The sequence below is a fragment of the Elgaria multicarinata genome, chromosome 10, assembly GCF_023053635.1.
Source record: "Elgaria multicarinata webbii isolate HBS135686 ecotype San Diego chromosome 10, rElgMul1.1.pri, whole genome shotgun sequence".
NCBI lineage: Eukaryota > Metazoa > Chordata > Lepidosauria > Squamata > Anguidae > Elgaria > Elgaria multicarinata.
Window position 1 is genome coordinate 73,236,574 of NC_086180.1, and position 23,038 is coordinate 73,259,611.

General features: G+C 39.7%; 1 protein-coding gene across 2 annotated transcripts in view; it reads left to right on the top strand.

Moving 5' to 3' along the window:
- Positions 1 to 23,038, top strand: part of SPOCK3 (SPARC (osteonectin), cwcv and kazal like domains proteoglycan 3) — a 205,141-nt gene that overhangs the window by 62,328 nt on the left and 119,775 nt on the right. For both annotated transcript variants that reach the window (XM_063136342.1, XM_063136341.1), the window contains exon 2: positions 9,351 to 9,396. In XM_063136342.1, coding sequence (XP_062992412.1) covers positions 9,351 to 9,396 — 46 coding nt within the window. The remainder of the gene's footprint in view (positions 1 to 9,350; positions 9,397 to 23,038) is intronic.

Sequence of the window (23,038 nt, forward strand, 5' to 3'; positions counted from 1 at the left end):
ACTGTAGAATGGCCTGCCAGAAGAGATTCATCAACGTAACAGTCTTTTAGCATTTAAGAAAGCTATAAAGACTGATCTCTTCTGGCAGGTCTATCCAGTTGAATTTTAGGATACTTTTAGGATGTTTTGTAGGATGTTTCAACAATGTATACAATGTTTTTAATCAGTATTTTATGTATTTATACTTACTGTTGCCCCCCACCTCGATCAAAATGGAGAGGCGGGTAAGAAATAAGATGATGATGATGATGATGATGCTAGAGGCCGCTTATGCTAGTTGGCATGTCAGTGTTAGATACTGTCCTCTATGTCCAAGGCTGAAAAGGTAGAAATATTTGTGACTCATCAGTGTTATTATTTAGGGGGTTAGAAGACTCTGAAATCATGCAAAGTACAATAAAATCTAAAACATCTGTTTTGATCTCTTTTCTGTGTAAAGGATACTCCTGATTTCTAAAAGGGAACATTGGTTTAAATAATTACAGGGTTTAAAAATCTGGGTTTTATTGTTGTTGTTTAAGCATGACATATGAATCTAGGAATATAAGAGGGGTAACATAAACTGGAGACCTAAAGGTAGGGTAGAAATGGACTGAAATATATCCATTTGTCACTAGACTTTTAGAGTCAAACTAGACATTATTTTAAAGATGTAGCTAGCTGCTACATCTCATTTTTTTTATTTATAGATGCGGGGGTCCAATTTTTTTTAATGATTGCATTTAGTAATTATTAAATGTGCAGCTACAGGTCTTGGGGTGGGGAAGAAGCCTCCATTGCCACCAATGTATGCGAGGGGGTATCCCAACAAAAGTTGGACTGCCCCAGCTATAAAGAAAGAGAAGACAATATACCTGGTACGTGAAATGTTGCCATGAGCTCCTGTACTTCAAAAATTACTGCTACATTGCTGGAGCTAAGGAAATGCTTATATAAGTATTCCCTGTGGGAACATAGTAAACATTATTATCAACATGACAATGAGGGAACAAGAATACTTATTAACACTTGGCAAATCAGTGAACTTCTGAGGAACAAAATTGACACCTTGTTGCTTATATGCTAAAATCTACAAGGCTACATATTAAACCCAGTGAAGAGATCCCTCATACAATATTTTCTTTTACTCCAAATTTACATATTGTATTTACAAATTCTGATAATAATTTGCTCTATGTCTCAGGCAAAAAATAAGAATGACGTAATTTAGTAGTGTCTTATGGAGTTTATTATTTAGGTGATGACTCATCCTCTATTGACTTCCTCTCCCAAACATACTGTTCTTTACTAATGGGCTGACCTTCATGAAATAGATATGAAATAGATATTAAATATCTATTTGCTCAGAGATAGTGTGCATTTTAAAGTCTGAAAATCATACATCAAGTGTTTGTTCTTCAGCTGCAACTTAGCAAATTCTCTTTAGAAACAAATATGGGTCAAAAGTCCAACAGTTTTATGTTTAAAACATATTAATCATTTACTAGTCATTGATGAAATATTTTCTCTTATGCAGTATATTCTGTATTTTTATGACATGTCCAAGGCTTTCTCATTTATTAATGAACTTTTTAATAATGAATTCTTAGAAAGATGCCAAATGTTAGATCAATTGATGCTCATTTTTGAGATTTAAAACACTTCTGGTGACATATCTGTAGGCTAAAAAACCTGGAACAATGACTTTCAAACAGTAGATCATGTATTGATCTTGTGGGTGGGCTGCTAGGCTCTTGACAAAATGAGAGGAGGAATGCCAGGGCCACAAGAAGAACTGCAGTGACATGCCATGCTATCTTCAAGCATCTAAAATTTTAGTTCTCCTGAAGGGGACAGATTTTGGCTAGATTTTGGTGAAACTTCCTGATGGGAAGAGCTATTCAGTGGAACAAGGTCTTGTACTTTTCTTCACTAGTGGTATTTAAGCAGAGGCCATCTCATAGGGATGTTGTTGCAAAATTCCTGAGTCTTATTATTCAGAATAGACTACCTTGAAGTCTGGGTCCTGTGGAATCATGGCTAGGCTCAAGGATGGGATCTTTTGCAAAATCAGTGCCTGAAAGGTCTAAGAAATGTTGAGTCTAGCTTACTTCTTATGAATCTCTCTCTCTCTCTCTCTCTCTCCTACCATTGTAGTATCACTTTACTGTAGGAATGAATAGCTTCACTGCTTTGATGTCTAACTATGGCCTTAGCTAGACCTACCTTTTAATCCACAACGGAGGAGGGAAGATCCCGTGATGTCATTATCGCAAGATCCCTCCTCCGTTTACACGTCACGTGTGACCTCAGGAGGAGAGGCATCGCACCCACCATTTTCCTTAAAGTGACTCGAGCACCGAAAGGAACGGTTTTTTTTAAAAAAACTTTAATTTCCCCGCTCCCCCCACCCTACCCTCAATGGGCGCAGCACGACTCCGCGTGAGGAATCGCATGGAGCCTGGTCAACCTGTGGCAACAGCCCACACGTTCTGCAGTCTCGGGCTTTGCCCAAGACTGCAGAAAAACCGGGCCCAAAGTGGAGGGCTCTATCCCTGGGCAAGGGAGGGATCATCCCTCCCTGATCCTGGGATACCCTGTGTGTCATGTGGATGCACAGGGATGATCCTGGGGTTCGCCCTGGATAAAGCCCTGTCTAGCTAAGGCCTATGACTAACAAATATGTCAGATCAGCCTAAATCATAGTTTAAATTTAAGTGCATTTACTAATACAATCTGGAATGCCTTGACACATATATTTTATAAGAATATAAGAAGGGATCCTCTGGGCCTATCCAATAGTGTTTGATGCAGCAACATGTCTTTGGGAAGGGCCTGTTTTGGATTGGTTTAAAAAGTGTCTAATAACAGAGGAAGCAATAGAGTGTCCCCCCCTCTGTTTTCCAGTGTGCAAATTGGAATATTCTGACATTAGTGTTAATTTCCCCCTCATTTTCTTGGAGACCGACTTCCCCACTCCCCCACATAATTTAATTCATATGAACTTTGGAGTACTAATTCTGGATGTTAAAATAATTTAGATTTGCTTTCTTTTTAATCGTTATAGAAATAACATAGTCTTATATGAGCAATAAGGAGTCCTAAAATATGAAGCGCATAGGAAGTGTGAGATGTGTGATTGGGAAATTTATGTTCAATTTGTGAAGGGAAAAGTTCCCCGTATTGGAATACTCTGACATTAGTGTTGATTTCCCCCATATTCTCTTGGAAACCGCCGCCTCCCTTGCCCCACATGATTTAATTCATGTGAACATTGGAGTTCTAACACTGCTTGATGACCTTTAGCACCAGTAGTTAAACTTTTGGGGAAATGGAATGGAATTTACCGATTTGGCATGTGACAAGCAAGAATGTGACCTTTGCCCAGTCACCTTAAGGATGTGCTGTGGTATGTGGTGGAAGCATATAGCATTTTACAGTTCATAACAGCAAAATTAATCCCTGTAAAACATGTTGGAACAGTGGGTAGGAAATAGTGTAAAGTGTGTTAAGAAGAATGATTGAAGGAGTATCGGTCTGCATTGTTTTTTCTGACTCAGTGATAGACAAAAGTACTTGTGATTTTCTTTTCAGAAAAGTAGAAACACTGCATTGTTCAATTTGATGTTGTATTATTGTAACTCAAACAAATGACACTCAGATCTCTAAAGAATAAAATGCTATGTTTTGATTAGTGCTCTGCTAGCCAGATCCCTCATTGGTCACACTTGCAAACAAATATTGTTGACTTTAACTTACTGCTCTTCTAACCCTCAAAATGGAAAGTACCAGCTTCTATATAACATAACATGCAAATAAGACCTTGCAAATCTTCTCCTGCTGAATTCCTTGTTCTCCAGGGTATGAAATTGACATGTTCTGGCTTTGAACATGTTCTGACTTTTTACATTAGAAGTGGGACTTTGTATTATATACGCTTGATTTCTTCATGCTACAACTTGTCCTCTTACATTTGAAGTCCTACCTATTGGTAGGTTTGTGAACTTTTCATTAAATGGCCTTACATATTAATAAATTATCAAGTTATCCACATATGATTCAGTAAGTGCAGATTAGTTAACAGAAAGAGACATCTCAGTGGGTCTACTCTGGCTATACCTTAACCTGTGAAAACAGCTGAAACCTGACTCAACAGATGCATACTCTATTTGAAATTGCTTCTGTTGTCCTAGTAAATTTCCCAATATGTTTCCTTGAAATATTTTTTTACAGAAAGGTAGTTTTGTAACTATGTAACAGAAATCAAATTGTATTTGAATGTTCTTATGGAGCACCTTCAGGAATACTTAGATGTAGCTCTTATTCATAACAGCATATAATGAATTCTTAATCTAATGGTTCAAGTAGAGCAGTTTACTTTCTGGTCTCTACTTTTAGCACTTGCATACAAATTCAGCAGATGGTAGAACATCTAGAGGATGCTGCTAATTTTGTCAGGGGCAGTATTGAACAATGTTAAATTCTTCTTTTTAAGAAAATGCTTGGCTACTTGAATGGTGGGAAACCAGGTATGTGCATGAGATATACTTTTAAAATCCTTAGTAAATTTCCTTGCATTCTAAGAGGAAGAATGAGAACAAGAATAGTGTTCAGGGCTGTCTTGGGTGTATTTAAAATGTTGATATTTGCTAGGTCTCTTGCCCATCAAAAGTTGTGACTTCAGTAATTTATGGAGAGAGCAATGCTATGGCCTCTAGACAACATCTGGAGCACCATAGGATGCTACATATCTCCTCCTCCACACCAGTAGAGAGAGTTACGAACGTGGAGATCTGACCATGGATCTTCCCTTCCCTACCCCATCCCAGTCACTGTGGAAAGCTTCACGTATGAGGTTGCAACTGCGACCTCATAAGAGAAGTCACACACACACACACACACACACACAGAGAGAGAGAGAGAGAGAGAGAGAAGGGGGCAGTTTGGCCTGATGTACACAGCATCCTATGGCCTCTCCATTTTCCTCACCCACCAAAAGATATCAGTTAGATGGGCTCAGAGGCCCATCTAGCTGTTTTTTGCAATTTAAATGGAAGAATGGAATCAAAATTGCCCCTGTCCTCTGTTCATCCTTCCTGGCTGACAGGGCATACAATAAGCAGAACATAACCCATAGGATTGTGCTCCAAATATATTGATAGTGAAATTCTTATTTAGTTAAGATTAATATCTTTGCTATGACCTGCCAATATCATATGCATATTAACAGCCTCCAAAGAAATAGGCAAGTTTTCAGTTCTGCATGCATGGGCCCTGTAGGTTAACAGTAAAACAGTAATATTCCAAAATCAAATGAAAGTCTGCTATTAGTGGAATGAAAATCGCACATTCCTTAATTTAGATATAGCTGTGATTCATAGTTAATTTATCAGATGGTCCCAGACTAGCTACTAAACTGTAGGAAGAAATTCTCTACCTACCTATTTCATAAAGTGAGAATTCAGATGAAACATGACCTCTTCCTCTTCTCCAACAACTCCATTAAAAATGATTTAAAAACAAACAAACAAATTTTCTACTCATTTTCTTTCAATGTGAAATCTGGAGACCAACTTCTACATGAAGAATGCATTAGTTGAGCTTAAAAATCTTAACAGTACAATCCTATTCATAGCTATTCAGAAATAATAATATTGAATTAAGTGGGTTTAGGATTGCAGCCTAAATCTCTCTACCCATCCCTATTCCCAAACAGCCAATAGCACTGGTACTCCTAATAAAAATGCATGCTGAATTTCTTCTACTATTAAATGTACAGGTCAAGCTCCAGATAGGTCCATGTATGCATGCAAAATGTTTCTACATACACACAAGGGATTTTCCTTTCTTCCAGTGGCAGCTCCTTTTATGATTTGTGGGATGTGGCTCAGTGCCCCTTTTAATTTGTAGGACACGGAGCTCTAGTAGTACTTTGGGGGCTGCTGCTGCTGCTGCTGCTGAAAAGCCCTATTGGACATGCTATGGTTTGGATTTTGTCCACAGAGAAGAACCTTCATTTTGTGATGCTTCCTCAGACAAAACTTAGTCTGAAAACATTAGATAAAATGGTCTGATCTATGTTTAAATTGTAATCCACATAACAAGACACCATGTGGTTGAAGACATCTTTGTTTCATGTTGCCATAATAAAACTGCAACTCAGCACAGGGCTATGGAACACTTTTCAGCCGAAATTCAGTTTTGGAGAAGCTCATGGAAGTCGTATTGTGGGGTGAGGAGAGGGTGGCGGGCATGGCAAATACAAAAAAGAAAAGCTCCTACTGTAAGTATTTTCATCTTAGGAAAGGCATTTCAAATGATTAGAATGGGGGAGGGGTGCAAATTGCAGAAAAGCCAGGAAATCACCATGCAATCAGTGGTTGGGGAAAAGAGGATGGGACCAGGAGTGGGACCATCTGGGGAACTCAGAAGGGCCAGATGGCCCAACTGTCAGAGATGCTTTAATGTGGATCCCTGCATTAAGCAGGGGGTTGGATTCGATGACCTTATAGGACCCTTCCAACTCTTCTATTCTATGATTCGGCTCCCAGACTTGAGCTTCTTCATTCCTTCTCTAGCAAGCTACTGTCAAACTATAAAAATAGGAATTAAATTTAACAGATAAATGCCAAAGAATTTCACAGTTAACAGGAATCAGCTCAACATTCCATATACCTTTAACTCATAATACAAATGATGGCTTCTGTATAAATGCTTATTTAAAAACTCTTTGGGTTGGTTCCCTTTTGATGGAAGATGTTTTTGTTTCGAAAGTTTTAGATTTAAAACAGCAAGAAAATGCAAATTAAGAAGAATCATATAGAGAAATCACACCAGGTGTAGTTTCTTGATGGACAGGTTGTATTGCATATTTGTCTATCAATGAGACAACAGTATTGGAACATATTGGCCATATTGAAAATAAGCTGACTGTGAATAGAGTGGAGAAACAGATGTTTGGATGTGTGAGGTGAAAGGAATTGTCATGCTTTATATTTCACACACTCTGCCATTTTCTTGAGTCTATCTCCACATACGGAGGGGGGGGGGAACGTCCCGTGTTAAGTGTCTTTGGGATATATCTGTGTTCCATCTAGGTCCAAGCAGCATTTCCCCCTCCCAGACATAGGTAGATCTCTAAAAGATCTTTCTTCATAGCTTGCTGTTAGTATATGACATAATTTTCCACCAGAGACCGTTGACAGAGAGAGAAGGGAAGCAAGGACATTCCACTGGCTCTCCTGAGAGACCAGCTCCTTTTGCATCCTCCTCTCTTTGAACTATTTACTGCTGGTAACTATAAGAACTCTGTAACTTTAAGAACTGGTGCCTAAATTTGCCTTTTCCTTTCTTGCTCATTTCCTCTTCCTCCTCCCACCGACCTGTGATGATTTCCTTTGCCGCTGCCTTGCTCTGGTGGGTGCCACTGCACTCATGGATGCTCTTTTGTTAACCCCTGTTCTAGATGCACCCATTTGTGGGTGGGCACTTATTTGTGGGCTTTTCTTCTAGTGGAGCTTCTTCTCAGTGAGATGCTGAGCATTCATCAGCCTTAGGCGAGGCATTTCAATTCTTCAAAATCAGGGCAAAAACTGTGCAAAAGTAGGGAAACTGCCAGATATCAGCGCTTAGGAACAAAGGATATGAGGCCAGGGGAAGGGGGCTTTGCTTCCAGGGAACCACAGAGGGCTGCATTGGGACCCTGGGCCTGATGTTCTACTCTCCTGGTTTATAACTTCAAGCAGCGTTATAGGTCTCAGTGGAGTGTACCCCTTCTCCCCCCCAAATGTCTGTATGCTATTACATATGTGTGTATGTTGTTATTACAATATTATAATGACATAGTATTATTTATCTGGCAAACATGAAATGGCAGTGGGCTACGGGGTTTTGGGGCACACAGTTCAAACAATTAACGAGCGTATCAACCAATACAATATCAACCAATATGATTGCCTCAAAGCTGCCCAAGGTTGTGCTCATGTGGACAAGTCTACCCTGGGATTGATAGTTAGTTGCTCTTCAATTTCCCAAGCAATGAGGAATTCCAGGGGCAAAACTGCAGGATTTAGTTGTGAGTGAGAGAGCACTAGTAACTTATAGTGTCATTGTAAGATTTGTTTTTATTTACAAATCTGCAAGCACATTCCTATAAGTAAGCAACTGAAATCAAAGGGGGTTCACCTTCAACCATGTTGCACATCTGTTTTCCTTGTCTCCTAATTCTAACTGCCTGTGAATGTTTTCTTTCTCCCCCACCCTCCAATATTGATGGGCATTTCATTTCAAATGCTAAGGCTATCAAGGAACAACAAAGTTGTTAATCCCTGATCCTCATCAGCCAGAAAATACCCTAGGCAAAACTAGAGATCAGCCTATTTACAATCCAAGATGGCCAAACTTAAATAAAATATTAAAGAGTAGATTATGTTAATACAGAGCAGAAGTTAAAAAATGGCTTAGTCATGAAATAGACCTGTTGAAATCAATGGGACAAGGTAGTCATGACTAAGTTAAGGTCTACTAATTACAATGAAACTACTCTAAGGCCATTTCTACACCTGCCTTTTTTCCAGGGATCTTCCTGGGATCATACCTGTGCATTGCAAATGACACACAGAAGATCCCGGGAGCAGGCAGGGATGATCCCTCCATTTTCCTAGGATAATTCTTAGGTGTAGAAAGGGCCTCTGTATGACTAAACCTGGATCCAGACCTTAATTTAGAACTAGTCATAGTTTGATTTCTTCAGTAGTTAAAGAAAGTTTGAAACTTGGTTGTATCAATGGCAAGCTTAGAAAAAACAGGAAAAGCCAGTTATCCAGGATGAATCCGCTGAATTTGATGGTCTGAGATAGTCTGACACTACACTATGAAAATGCTGCTACAAACAGCTTCCCTTTGTAAAGAGATTTCCAGCTATAACATCTAGAATGTCTTAACGCATGGATTGTTGTCAACGTACTGAGAATTTCTGTGCCAGCAGCTTTCAAAAATGTTGGTTGGAACATGGAGCCTTACAATATGATAACCAGTTGTGTGGGAAACTATTTAAATGTTATGGTTGTCTGGATGTCTTTCGATCCAGATACTTCTTCATCTGATTTGTGGGTTGGCTGCTGGTTACTTTTAGTTCTACATTAGCAAATATCTTTCTGTTTCCTACAATTAGTGTTTCCATATGATAATCATATCTTTTTCTTGTTTGTTTCTTTTTTCTTTTTTCTTTTTGCTGCGCACCCTTTGCAGGAAGTTGAGGTTTGTATATTCCTTCTGTATACCTTCTGTATTTTTGGGTCCCTGCCCCCCACCCTACATGTATTTGCACTTCTTTCCACATTCTAAACATGCACTTTCTTTTTCTGCTACAGGATGATTATTTTCGCACATGGAGTCCACCTAGACCTTTTGACCAAGGTAAGAAACCATCCTCATACAAATAATTAAAAAAGCTGACACTATAACAAGTTGCTGTGTATAATACAGAATGAAAAGCTTTTAATTGTTCTTTTTTTTCTGCAGTGGTGGGCTAAAATGAGAACTATTATTGTTGTTCTCTCCCCACACACCCTTTGCAAAGTGAACTAAATAAGTTTATCAATATAACTCCCTGCTGACTTCACACTTTAGCTTTAATGAGTTGAAAATCAGTCTCCATTCAAAATCTCATTTCTTTTAGAGCTCTCTACAAACAGCTACTTAGGGCCAAAATACACATGATGCTTGTCACCTAGTTTGACCTTGTGTAGGATTATTTTTTAAAATAAAAAGGCAGCACTGCTGAAGGGATGAGCTGGATCAGGACCATGGCGTGGAAGGAGGCAGAATCGTGATTGGAATCACTCCCCACCCCACGCCTTCTATTTGTAAAGGGAGGAAAGATCTTATATTACTAATAGGCATCGGGGGGAGGGTGATTCCAATCAGGACCACAACAGTTGCCAGAGCTTAAAGCCCTTTCCCCTACAAGCTGTGGTCTTGATTTGGGACCTTCTTCATGCAAGCTTTATTATTTTTTTAAAAAAAATTGACTATGCAAGGAAAAACCTGTGACAAACATCACATCAGCTTTCACCATTAGTGTCTGAGTCAGGAATACTCCTTGAAGTCTGCTTTTGCATTCAATATTTTTCCAACATGGGTGTAGTGGGAAAACAATAAAGCACATGGTCAACTATGAAGAATCTGTTTTTAATGCATGTACAGACGCCTTGGAACTTACAAGCAACTACATGTTGTGAGCTACCCGCTTCTTTCCTTTTGTCCTTGTGAGGAAAGCATGGATGAAATGACTGCAGCAATCTTGTCAGGTTAGAATATCTAGAAATGTTCCGATAGTTCAGAAAACTTGTAGCAGGTTAGTATTAGTAGTATTTAAATACCACCCTTCATTATCAAATGAGGATGGGGGAAAGGAAAGAATCTCTGTAAGATTAGATTTGTGTCCCTGGGCCATGCCACATTCTCCTTCTGTGTCTGGACCATTTTCTTGCTGTTTGGTTCAGGCTTCAGAGCCTTCTCCAACCAGCTTCTCTTAGCGCTTTCCCCATATATATTTTTCTGCTGGAGGCCATGGCACTGACCCTGGTGTAGAGTCTGCATATAATCAGGGCCATCCCCATAGTAACCAGATCTCAGATGCTGCCACATGGAAGTGTGTTTAGGCAGGCTTGTAGCACATGTGAACAATTATGTGTTGTTGCCATAATAAAGGTGCTCTTATATTTGCTTTAACTTTCTTCCATAATAATAGGGAAAAAATAACATAAAAGAGAAGTTGGTGTGCTGAAATTTCTTTATAAAGCCTTTCAGTAGTTTGTGATTTGCTGCTGAGGCCTAATCCTTTGTGATATTATGGCACAGCTTTATTAAAACTAACAACTCACCCTTTTATTTTCATAGGTTGTGGCAATGGTAGCAGAGTGTTCTCTAATAAAAAACAACAAAAACAACAACACCTTTTATATATAGGCTTGTTTCTCTACCTTCTAAGTAAGATTAGATTTGTGTGGTTTCCAGGTGTTATGATATATGATATTTTTACCTCCTCTGTGAGGAGAGGGAAAATTTGTTTAGGCTGTGTTCAGACTACATGATAGTCAACAGTGGGGTAATAATCAACTCGACAGTTGTTTATGTAGGAGGTACTTCCGCCACAAAATGATACTACTCAACTATGGTGTGGGTTAGGATCAGTGTTGAGTTGACTGTTAGTCCATGCTGAGTTGACACACCCATCCCCCTCTCTCCTGTTAGTATCCCGTCAGGCATTGCTGTAGTAAATCTATCCTGCCCGCTAGATTAGAGCGGCAGCCACCACTTTGACTGCTCTTGCCCATGCAGCTCTGTGGCTGACGAAATAACCAACGGTGATCTCCACACAACTTGATAACCAATAGTGGTTCAAATAGACAACTCTGCACAGTGTTGGCTATTTGCATTGGTTATTTCAGCCAAATAACCAACCGTTAGTTAAAAAAACCTCCCTCCACGTGACACGATAACCCATGGTGGATTAAATAATCAACTGTTGACTATTGAAACCACCATTGGTTATCATGTTTTCTGAACACAGCCTCAAGCTTGAATGGGAGCTGTATATCTGAGGTCTTGAGTGGCTGCTAAAGTTTTCGTTTTGGTTAATTGTTAATAGTTTTATGTGTTGGAGGAACACATTATGGTGTTGCTTTTTTAACATTTCTGAAGTTGTTTTGAGCAAGTTGTAATTCTGTTTCTCAAGCTAGTAGTTGGTTGGTAGATCATTTGGGAGATTCTGTACAGAAGATAATAAATATTTAAAATGCCATGTTTGAACTCTTTTGCTAGCTGCCAACAAATACCAGTTAACTGACAATTTAAGGGAAATATTTTTCCTTACTAAGTCATACAACATGGCTTCTATCATTCTATGATCGTTCTTCCATCTGTTGTATCATTGTGTGTTGCTCAGTAGTTTAAAATTTTCTGGTACAGAACCCCGTGCTCTATTGCTAAATTTAATGAAATTATGAATAAAGGTAAAGAAAGCAATGATATATGGACTGGGTTCAGACGTCATGATAACCCATGATGATAACCCACAGTAGGTTATTTAACCCATCGTGGATTATTGTGTTGTGTAGCAGCCACAGTGGGTTATTTCGGTTACCTACAGAGTTGCTTGCCGAGAGCGGTCAGAACCACTGCCACCTCTCTCTTCCAGCAGAACTCTATTTCCATGGTCTCCCTAGCAACTGATTGCGTTTGTGCTAACCCACCCTCCCAGTGGTGTGCTCTGCATCTTCCCAAGTGTCAAACACTGACTTGGTTGGCGGTGGCAGCTGTGCAGGGTTGTAATTTTGCCTTGTGGGCATCCCTACTAGGGGAGGCTGTGTATGAAGTTTGGTCCCAATCCTGCAAACCTCCAAGGGTTTATCTGTGTCACCCCCTTTTTGGTGCACCCAGGATTTTCACTCTTTCGTGTGTAGTTGTGCAGGATTTTGATGGTGCATCATGTGCCTCCCGACTAAGGGAAGCTGTGTGTGACGTTTGGTCCCAATCCAGCATACTTCCAGTATTTTAAAGCCACCCCCCTCTTGTTGGGATTATGCTGGAAGTGCTGAATTAGCCTCTCCCCTCTCATTGGAATATTGTGGAAGGTTAAAACAGGCTGGTGCGATGTTGTCAATAGGTGAAACATCACCACTAGTGGGGCGGAAGGACTGCAGCAGGGCTGGGGGCAGAGGGATGATTCAGATTACACAGAGTAGCTTAATAAAATATGCAGAGTAACTTATTTGTCTGATTGTGTGTGGGATATCTGTAGTTTATTTCCACCTAGAGTATTTATATCTCAATTTATTATGAGATATAAATTGAATATTTTTTTTAAAAAAATTCAAAATAAGCTGCTGTGAATAGCTTATTAACCCATTATCGTTAAAAATAGTGTCCGAACGTGGCCATGGAATTATATTCTCCCCACCCTGGCAGCACACCCTTGTATTGTTCCTTGCTGAAACTGAGATTCTTTGTGAATTTATTCTCCTAGATGACAAGTATCCCACCTATATTTTGACTGATAACATATCAGCAAAACTGCCACAACAAACTATTTTAAACCAATATGCGAGATGTATTTCTTAATTCAATTCATATTGTGGTGAAACTTGCTATTTCCTACCCCTCACCCCCACCCCAAAGACTGAATATGGCAACAGAACATTGAAAGGCAGGAACAATTAATCAGATTGCCCGTGATACTTCCAGTGAGCTTTACCAATTGTACAGAATTGTGTATTAGGATTGATCAAGTATCTAATTTAAAGTGCAATCCTATGCATGTTTAGTAAGAAAAAGGCTCTACGACTCCCAGCATTCCCTAGCAAGCCATGCTGGCATATTATTATTATTATTATTATTATTATTATTATTATTATTATTATTATTATTATTATTATTTACAACATTTATATACCACCCAATTATCTAGCACAGATTCCAGAGTGGTGAACATAGATATAAACAGTAAAAGAAAGAAGATTAAAAGATCAAATTAAAATTATTCAATTTAAAAACAAAGGAGCCAGAAAAAAAACAGTGGCTAGTCAGTTGGGGAAGGCTTCTCGAAACAGAAATGTTTTCTGGAGGTGCCAGAAGCAGCCTAGTGTTAGCGCCTGCCTGACCTCCAAAGGCAGAGAATTCCACAGAAAAGGGGCCACTACACTAAAGGCTCTTCTCCTGGTAGATTCCAATCGGGCCACAGGTCATGTGGAACCACCAGGAACATGCCCTCCGACGACCTCAGTGATTGGGCAGATTGGTAAGGGAGAAGGCGTTCTCTTAGGTATCCTGGTCCCAAGTTGTTTAGGACTTTGTACACTAGTACCAAAACCTTAAACCTGGCCTGGTAGCCAATAGGTAGGCAGTGCAATTCCCTCAGCAAAGGAGATATATAGTGAAAAGAGGTAGCTCCTGACAACAGCCGAGCTGTTGCATTCTGCACTAGCTCCAGCTTCTGGAGCAGTCTTAAGGACAGTCCCACATAGAGCATATTGTAGTAATCCAGCCTTGAGGTTACTAATGCTTGTACCACTGTGGTCAAGCTATCCCTGTCCAGAAGAAGCCATAGCTGGCAAGCCAGCCGGAGCTGGTAAAAGGCACTCCAAGCTGCTACGTCCACTTGAGCCTCCAGTGACAGTGATGGATCTAGGAGTATTTTGGCATTTCTCAGCCAAGCTTGCCTCATACAGCTGTGTGAATAAATGAAATAGCAATTGCAAAGCATTTTATAGACTGAACAGCCCTCCAAAAATTATTAATGTTGTGTTGTTAATACAGCTGGATAACATGTCAGATCAGGGTATTTACAATTGCTTTGCTGGTAGCCAGAAAAACTGTGTTTGCTATAGAAGCTCCTCTTCCCCTGAAGAGGACAAGAGAGACAAGGTCCAGCATGTGTGCAGGGGCAAGCTCCCACTCTCATCGCTGAGCTTTGGCTCAAAGCATTGTCAGATCTCACTCCCATGGTCTATTGTTGGGTTATGTGAAAGTCGTTTAACCCTCAAACAGCCCCTGCCATCCTGGTTCGCACAACATGAGAAGCCATGGCCAGGCATTGAATATTCAAAATGACTACATTCACACTTAAGCCATGATGGGCTGTTTAATCCTGCAAACCAGCTCAATATATTACCCAGTAGAATTTACTTTTAAAATGCCAATGTTTTCAAAGGTTTGATGGAGTACTGCACTGAAAAAAGATCACTATACTAATTTCTGTAGCGTGGAAGCTGGTTTTTTTGCTCTGTAGAAATGTCAACATTTTATTTTGGCCATGAATGTCTAACTACATAATGTGGCTAATTGAATGCCTACTTAAATGCCCTTCCAGTTTATAAGAGTACATAACCCATAACTATGAAGAAGCTCTTCTGCCTGCAAGAAATAACATTACACATTTAAAAGTCACTGGGTCTTGGTACTGATGGAATGCCAACAAATATAGGATGAATGTTTGCTGTTAGGGCAGGGACAAATAAATCAGTTTATTTATTTTTATTTATTTATTAAATTTATATACCGCCCCATAGCCAAAGCTCTCTGGGCAGTTTACAAAGGTTAAAAACAGTGAACATTAAAAAAGTATACAAAATTTTAAACCATCAAAATATAAAAACAACAGTATAAAACAGCAGTATCCATTAAACAACAGTTCTGGGGTCCATTAAAAAGCAAACAAACTTAGCATATGTTGTTATATGCTGTTAAATGCCTGGGAGAAGAGAAAAGTCTTGACCTGGCGCCGAAAAGATAACAATGTTGGTGCCAGGCGAGGCTCATTGGAGAGATCATTCCATAATTGGGGAACCACCACTAAAACGGCCCTCTCTCTTGTTGCCATCCTCCAAGCTTCCCTCGGAGTAGGCACTCGGAGGAGGACCTTAGATGTTGAGCGCAGTGTACGGGTAGGTTCATGTCGGGAGAGGTGTTCCATCAGGTATTGTGGTCCCAAGCCATGTAAGGCGTTATAGATTTAAACCAGCACCTTGAATTGGGCTCGGAAACGTATAGGCAGCCATTGCAAGTGGGCCAGAATTGGTGTTATATGTTCGAACCTTGTGGTTCCAGTTATCAATCTGTCCGCTGCATTTTGCACAAGCTGCAGCTTCCGAACCGTCTTCAAAGGCTGCCCCACATAGAGGACATTGCAGTAATCTAATTTGGAGGTTACCAGAGCATGGACGACGGAAGCTAGGTTATCCCTGTCCAGATAGGGGCGTAGCTGGGCCACCAAACGAAATTGGTAGAAGGCACTCCGTGCCACTGAGGCCACGTGGGTCTCAAGTGACAGAGATGGTTCTAGGAGAACCCCCAAGCTACGAACCTGATCCTTCAGGGGGCGTGCAACCCCATCCCGAATTAGCAATGAAAAAGAACTTCCCTGTAACATAGGGAAACATTGCTTTTCTATCTTGTCATTTGAGTACATGCCCTTTGCCAAAAGCAAAGATTGTAGTGGCAAAAGCTAACATGACTTGTTTATGAGCACTCCATAAAATCTTTGTTTTCCAAAAGACCAAGTGATGTAGGTTACCCAGAAAGTTTTGAATGGCATAGCTTAATTTGCATTTAACAATTTTCAGCTTGTTTTGGAAAAATCTCTGATGCTCTAGAGAGTGATTACATTTAGCATGTTCACTTGTAGTTAGTAAACGAAAGTAAAAAAGAAGAAAAGAGGTATTCCATGTTAATTTCATGTGGTCCCAATACACCACATGAAATGAAACATTTGAAGGGGAAAATATAAAACACACTAAGGCGCAATCCTCTGTATGTTTAGACAAAAAAAAAAGTCCTACAATTGCCATCATTCCTACTTTCCTCTTATAGAAGCTTTGTATCTTTAGTAGGCATTTTGAGTTTAAAAGGCATTTTGAGTTTTTCTGTGTTATTTGAAGAAATTAATTTCTAAGGAGCTTTTCACACTAATTTTTTGTTCATCTTGATCTTTCATTATTTCCATAATAAAATTATTTTCACCAAAGTCAACTGCCAGAAGTGCTATCTCACTGAATTAAATTATACCCTGCCAACTATGAAAGAGAAATAATGACCCATTAGAAATAATTGAAACTATCTTCTATGCAGCCACTCCCTCCATCCACTAATACATGGGCACAAATCCACATGATATTTATAAAACACTTTTACACTGTAATTCTATTCATGTCTACTGGGAAGTATATCCTGTGGAACTCCACTGAAAGGCTAAGGCTGTGTAGGATTCTAGCTTTAATTCCACAGATTTTCAGCTAGCAAAGAAAAGAGATTGATTTATCTTACGTATTATTTATTTATTTATTTATTTATTTATTTTATTTTATTACATTTATGTACCGCCCCACAGCCGAAGCTCTCTGGGCGGTTTACAACAGTATTAATTTTATTCCATATCTTTGAAATATTTAGTAGACCTCTTGGAAAATGTTCTGTTATAAATATAAATGTTCTGTTGAACCTAGTGATAATGTGAAACCTAATTTAGGATCTAACTTTCAAATGCAGGCAAGGTGCTCATCTACACCAAGCAGGATATTCCACTATGAAAGCGGTATATAAAAGGCAGCATCTACACTACTGCTGTATAGTGGTATTGAAGTGCACTGACAACTGTTGGGGCCTGTGACATATACCATATACTGCTTTCATACTACTTTCATAGTGTTATAACCTTCTTGGTGTAGATGTGTCATGGGCCCCAACAGTTGTCAGTGCACTTCAATATCACTATAAAGCAGTAGTGTGGCTCCTGCCTTTTATATACCGCTTTCATAGTGGAATATCCTGCTTGGTGTAGATGAGCCCAAGGTAGTGCAGACATTTTGTACATGCTGCCTCTTACTAATTTGTTGATAGTGCATGAGACTTTTCTACTTTCCAAAGCCCATCGCAAACGTGTGTTTAGAATGTGTGCAGGTGCCAAGTAACTTTGTGGGATGTTGGGCAAGGCATTCTCTGGTCATGAGCTGAGCTTGTTGTGACACCTGCTTTTTCCTTTGGAAATCATACATTTCTCTGCAAGCCCAATTAATACTGGAGCTTTGGTATTGATTGATAGTTGGGAATAAAATGTACATTATTTCCTAACATCTGCGAGCCTTATTTTATTTTTACTTTCAAAAACTTGTAAGAAACACCAACAGTTCATGTCTAAAGTGTACTGGAAATGCTCCAAAATTCATCAGTTTCATAATCGGTTAGCAAATTATAAACGCCTGTATAGTTCTACAGAAGACCCCGTAGGAACAAATCCTTCCCTTTAATGACAAAATAATATCACAAAATGTCCACCTTCAGAGGCAGCTTACTAGCTCCATATGTTTATGTATAGATAAATAGACTGATATTATTGTGTAGCTGGATAAACATTGTGTGTCCACATGTAACTAAAAAGGGTGACCAAGACCATGTCTAGACCTCCTGGCATTCCGGGAGGGAGGATCTCGTGATTTTATGATCGCGAGATCCTCCCCCTCAGTCCACACACAGTCGTGCGACATCCCGGGCATTGCGCATGTCGCGGTGGCCATTTTTTTTCAAACCAGAACAGCTGGAGCGCAGGAGCATTCCAGTGAAAACAGCAAGGTAAAAACAACCCCCCCTCCCGTTCCCCCCTCCCACCCCCGATGGGCACGGAGCTCTTGAAGAGCTCCGTGCCCCATGCCTGGTTTCTGGCTCCTCACATTTACTTACGAGGAGCCAGGATGAAACCGGGAAAAAGTCATGATTAAAGCTGTCCCGGTTATCCCAGGGAAAGGGAGGGATCATCCTTCCCTGCCCCCGGGATCCCCTGTGCATCATGTGGACGCACAGGGATGATCCGGGGGTGATCTCCAGGATAAACACTGGTATAGACATGCCCCAAGTCATTAAAAACCCTACAGGGCTGGTTTTATTGTGACCCACTCTTAATACTGAGTGATTTTCTTCATTACTAATATATATCAAAACTTATTAATCATTTGGGTGTTGTGATTTAAAGCTTCTTACTTCTAGTTACAGCAGTTGCTAGCTTCACTGCTATCAGTAAAGTGCCCTTAGAATTTTGCAGGTAGACTATAAATGTTCATTATGCCTTTGAAACTAGGTAAGTCTTAAAAGTAACCCATGCCACGAAAACTAATATCTTCACCCTGTAGAGCTGTGAAGAGTGGGCAAAACCACTGGGTGGGGGAAATACACCTCCCCACCCCCAAACCAATAAATAAATAAATAAATAGTAGCTCCTGATGTAAAGTTTACAGGTTTGGCAAATCTTGCCAAGCTGCCACTGCAACCCTACTGCATTGACTGTATTCAATTTCATGTCATAACTGTTGCTGAATATTCTGGTAAGTCTCAACTTGAGAATCTTCCCCAAAGGTACTCATAGTGTAATAAGCTCCATCAAATCATAACATGCACAATGTCAGAGGTTGCGCCATAATTAATATTTGTTCCCCCCAGGGCTGGTTCACACTACTGAATTTCTCTACGTGGGTACACAACCACATGGAGGAAGGTTAGTATGATTATGGCTGCTGAAAACGTATACCTGCAATCATGGATATAGCTGCTGTCTCACTATGTATACTGCCCAGTACACACTAAACTTTCTTCATGTAGCTGTGCATACATGATCGCTTGGAGAAATTTAGTAGCTTGAACTGGTACTTACTGAAAGATACATTCAGACAAATGCTACTCTGTTTTCACATCTATTTGGTATAGGCATATCCCCTGAGATTACCTGAATCTTCCCAGAGTACCTTGAAGAGAGAACCTGCATAAAAATTGTAGTTGTACATTCCCTGGAAGAAAAACAATTAAAACGTGTTATTTTATCTGAGAAGAGGGTTATTAAAGAATAGAATCTTGACTCAAGTAGCAAAGTATTTCTGAACTCTGTGGGAAAGTTCCTCTCTTCTGTTTTTCTTTTTCTTTTCTTTTCTTTTGAACAACTGAACTAACTATGGAAATAAAATAATAATAATGGATTTAACTGAATACTAGTTCAGATAAGGCTCTAAATGTGTAGGGTTTATAACACTGAGAAAAACAGAATAATGCCCTGTCCTTCATGCAGGCCAGTACTCAGCCCTGGCACAAGCTTTTTCACTGCCTGAGGTGAGAGAGAACACCTGCCACTGTTGCATTGCACGTCCCCTTCCCTTCGTTCTTAACGCTACTTGCCCTCTGTTTGCCTCATTATGTGGTGAGACACACAACCAGAAGAAGCTGTTTTGGAGTTCTCACAAGACCCCTGCAGCCGCTTTTCCATCTACATGGTGAGGCAAACAGAGTGTGGGTGCTGCTCTAAAAAGTCCACCGGCTGCACTCTTGTTACAGCAAATTCCATGGTGGGAGAGTGCCTTGCAGGGCCCTCCAGAGCACATGCTAGGGATGGCAGTGGAGGGAATGGTGCGATTTGATTCTGCTCCCACTCGACCACCTGATGTGGGTGCTTCACCTTGCTTTGTGGGAGGGCTGGCCCTGCCAGTACTGCCTCCAGGTCTGTTGGATGTTCACTTAAATAAAATGGACTGGTTCAGACAACATGCTAAACCGTGCTGCTTAACCACAAAATGATTAATGGAATGCATTCCCTTAACCATTTTGCGGTTAAGCAGCATGGTTTAGTATGTTGTCTGAACCAGGCCAATGTGTGCGTAGGGCCTTGTCCACACAACATCCAATACCAAGTAGGCCTGAATCACACAATTGTATGCCAAATTTTACATACATTAATTACTATGCATCTAAGACTTACATCCATTAGAAACTGGTCTCTAAGTCCATAGGTGAAAATGTTACATCCAATTAATAAATGGCTGGTGAGCCCAGAAGTCAGTGAGACACGTCCAATGGGGAGGGTGAGCATGATCCTGCTCTCCAAACATTTGTAAGCTCTAAACATAGATTTGTTCACATAACTTAAAAGCCTAAAAATATTGTATAGAATAAAATAAATGAGTACTTCTATTTTAAATGAGTGCAACAGGTTTTGCCGCTGAGCGTCTGAAGTCCTTCAAGCTCTGAATATCTCTAAACCATTAGTAAAGGGGTTTTTATTGCAACAGAAGATAATTTACTATGAGGTATTCTATAAACCTTTGACTGAAAATGGGTTAGGTGGCCAAAATTGTCAAGCACTGCATTCTTGTAAGCTGTATACTCGCACTTTATCTGGTATAATTTTTAGTTATTTAACATCCTAGGCAAATCAGACCTGATACATTAGGTGTCCCCAACTTTTTGGGATGCATGGCCTTATTTGGGAATTTGAGAAACTGCTGTGGGCACAATAGGCCTAATAAGTAAATTGTCACTTTGTGTCTACCTGTTGAGTTTATGGATCTTAGGCTGAGTCTTATTCAGCAAAAGCATTTGTTTTGTGTCTCCGCAACATCTCTTTCATAAGGGATTGTCTAATTTGGCTAATTTCTGGTGATGTAATACAGTTAATGCATCTTTTAAACATATGTTTTGGTAATGTCCAGGAATTACATTTTTGTGGAAGAAGGTTACTACACAGATACATTTTGTACTGGAGTAGTCTTTAATACTCACTGATTTACACACTCTTTTAAATCATTTACTTGCTTTATGGAAATTATCAAATAGTCAGCATAAATGGATTCTCCAAGCCCGTTTGACAGCAAAAAGACTGTTATTACTGCATTAGAAGGATGAACACTCCTATAATGCAATGGATTGAGGACATTACCATGCTTTCAATATTTGAATAGGTGGCTTACAGACACCACCTTCAAATGGATACTTATTTGGATATTTGGTCCACTGTTGGTTAAATTGTCCAATTACTAGAAAGTCGTATGCATTTCACATGTATTATTTTATATGGATATATACATATCCATATAGCTGTCAGGGCTGTGCAAATCTGGGCTTTGGATTTGAAAATTCGAAGCATGGAGGCCATTTTTTGGATCAACCATTTTATGACAGATCTGTCATTTCCTTGTACAGCCCTAGGCCCTCATTCAGCCTACAACTCCCAGCGTCCAGTGCCTGGGAGTGCCGTACTTACCGGGGCCGAGAGACAGTGGGCATATATCTTGTTGCCGCTGCCATCTTGACCTATAGGATTGCTCTGTAAATTAACAGGTGTGGGGAGGGCTATTTGGACCCTGGGAAAGATAGCAGTCCTTCTGTCTTCAGGGTAACAGAACTTTTGAACCTTAAAGGTTATTAATGAATTATGATGCTGTAAAAACACTATTATAGTTGAAGAAGCATGCTGTACACATCTCTATCCCTCTTTTGCATATAATTCTGTTACTTATACTTTTAAACTGGTTGTATAAATGTTAATCTAAGAACAGAATTATTAATTTTGAGGTTCTATTTCTATAGTGTGAATATTAACTCGAGCTGAAACATCAACCTATTCTATTGTGGACCAGAAAGGGAATTTCAGCAGGTGTCATTTGTATGCATGCAGCACCTGGTGAAATTCCCTCTTCATCACAACAGTTAAAGCTGCAGGAGTTATATTAGAGTGACCAGATGCAAAAGAGGACAGGGTTCCTGCAGCTTTAACTGTTATGATGAAGAGGGAATTTCACCAGGTGCTGCATGCATACAAATGACACCTGCTGAAATTCCCTTTTCTATACAACTGTTAAAGATACAGGATCCCTGTCCTCCTTTCCCTATGGTCACCTTAGCTTTTCTTATCCCTCCCATCTTTTGCTGCTCTCTTCCACTGTTCTTATGGCTCTCTAGAATATAGAAGGTATGTGCCTGCATACGGACCTTCTACTTCCTCTAGATAGCTACTTCTTGATAGCATCTTTGATTGAATTTACAGGGTCCCTCTGGCCTATTCTAGTGTGTGTTTGGGAATACAGCTTGTGAGACACTCTGCGATCATTCTTTCCTTTTCTTCCTCTCTATGCATGTGAAACTTAGAATTCTTGAAATCTCACAATGGCTTGACCAATGAAGCAGGCTTTAACTTTGGATAATAGTTTACCTTTTGTTCCTTGTTTTCATAGTGTTAAAAAGTTCAGAAACAAGAAAGTCATTCCAAAGACTTGCCCTTGCATTTAATCACATTTAACAGTACAAAATTGGCTATGAGAATTTCAATTAACTTTCTGCTACTGATTTTAGTTTCCATGCTGTTTGCTTACTGAGCCTTGTATTAGCAACACCTGGCCACTAAAACTTGGGAAGTATCTTGTGTTGGAAATTTTGTATTGTTAATTACTTCATTGGTTAGTCACCCCAACATATTTTTAGGTATACTGTTACATAGTATTGCACATGCTCATTTTAGAAATGCTGGTATTATTATTATTTTAAATGTTTGTATCAAACAAATTCTTCGTTAAAATGTGAAACATGAAATGTGAAGAATGCAGAAAATGATAAACGGGGAAAGACGGAAATGGGAGGGGGAAATGGGCACAGGTATGTCAAAATTATTTATTAAGCCCTTCAAGCTATATTTGTGGCAGATTGCCCTCCATTACTATTTACACAGGCTTTTTATGTAAAGGAAATTGTTGAC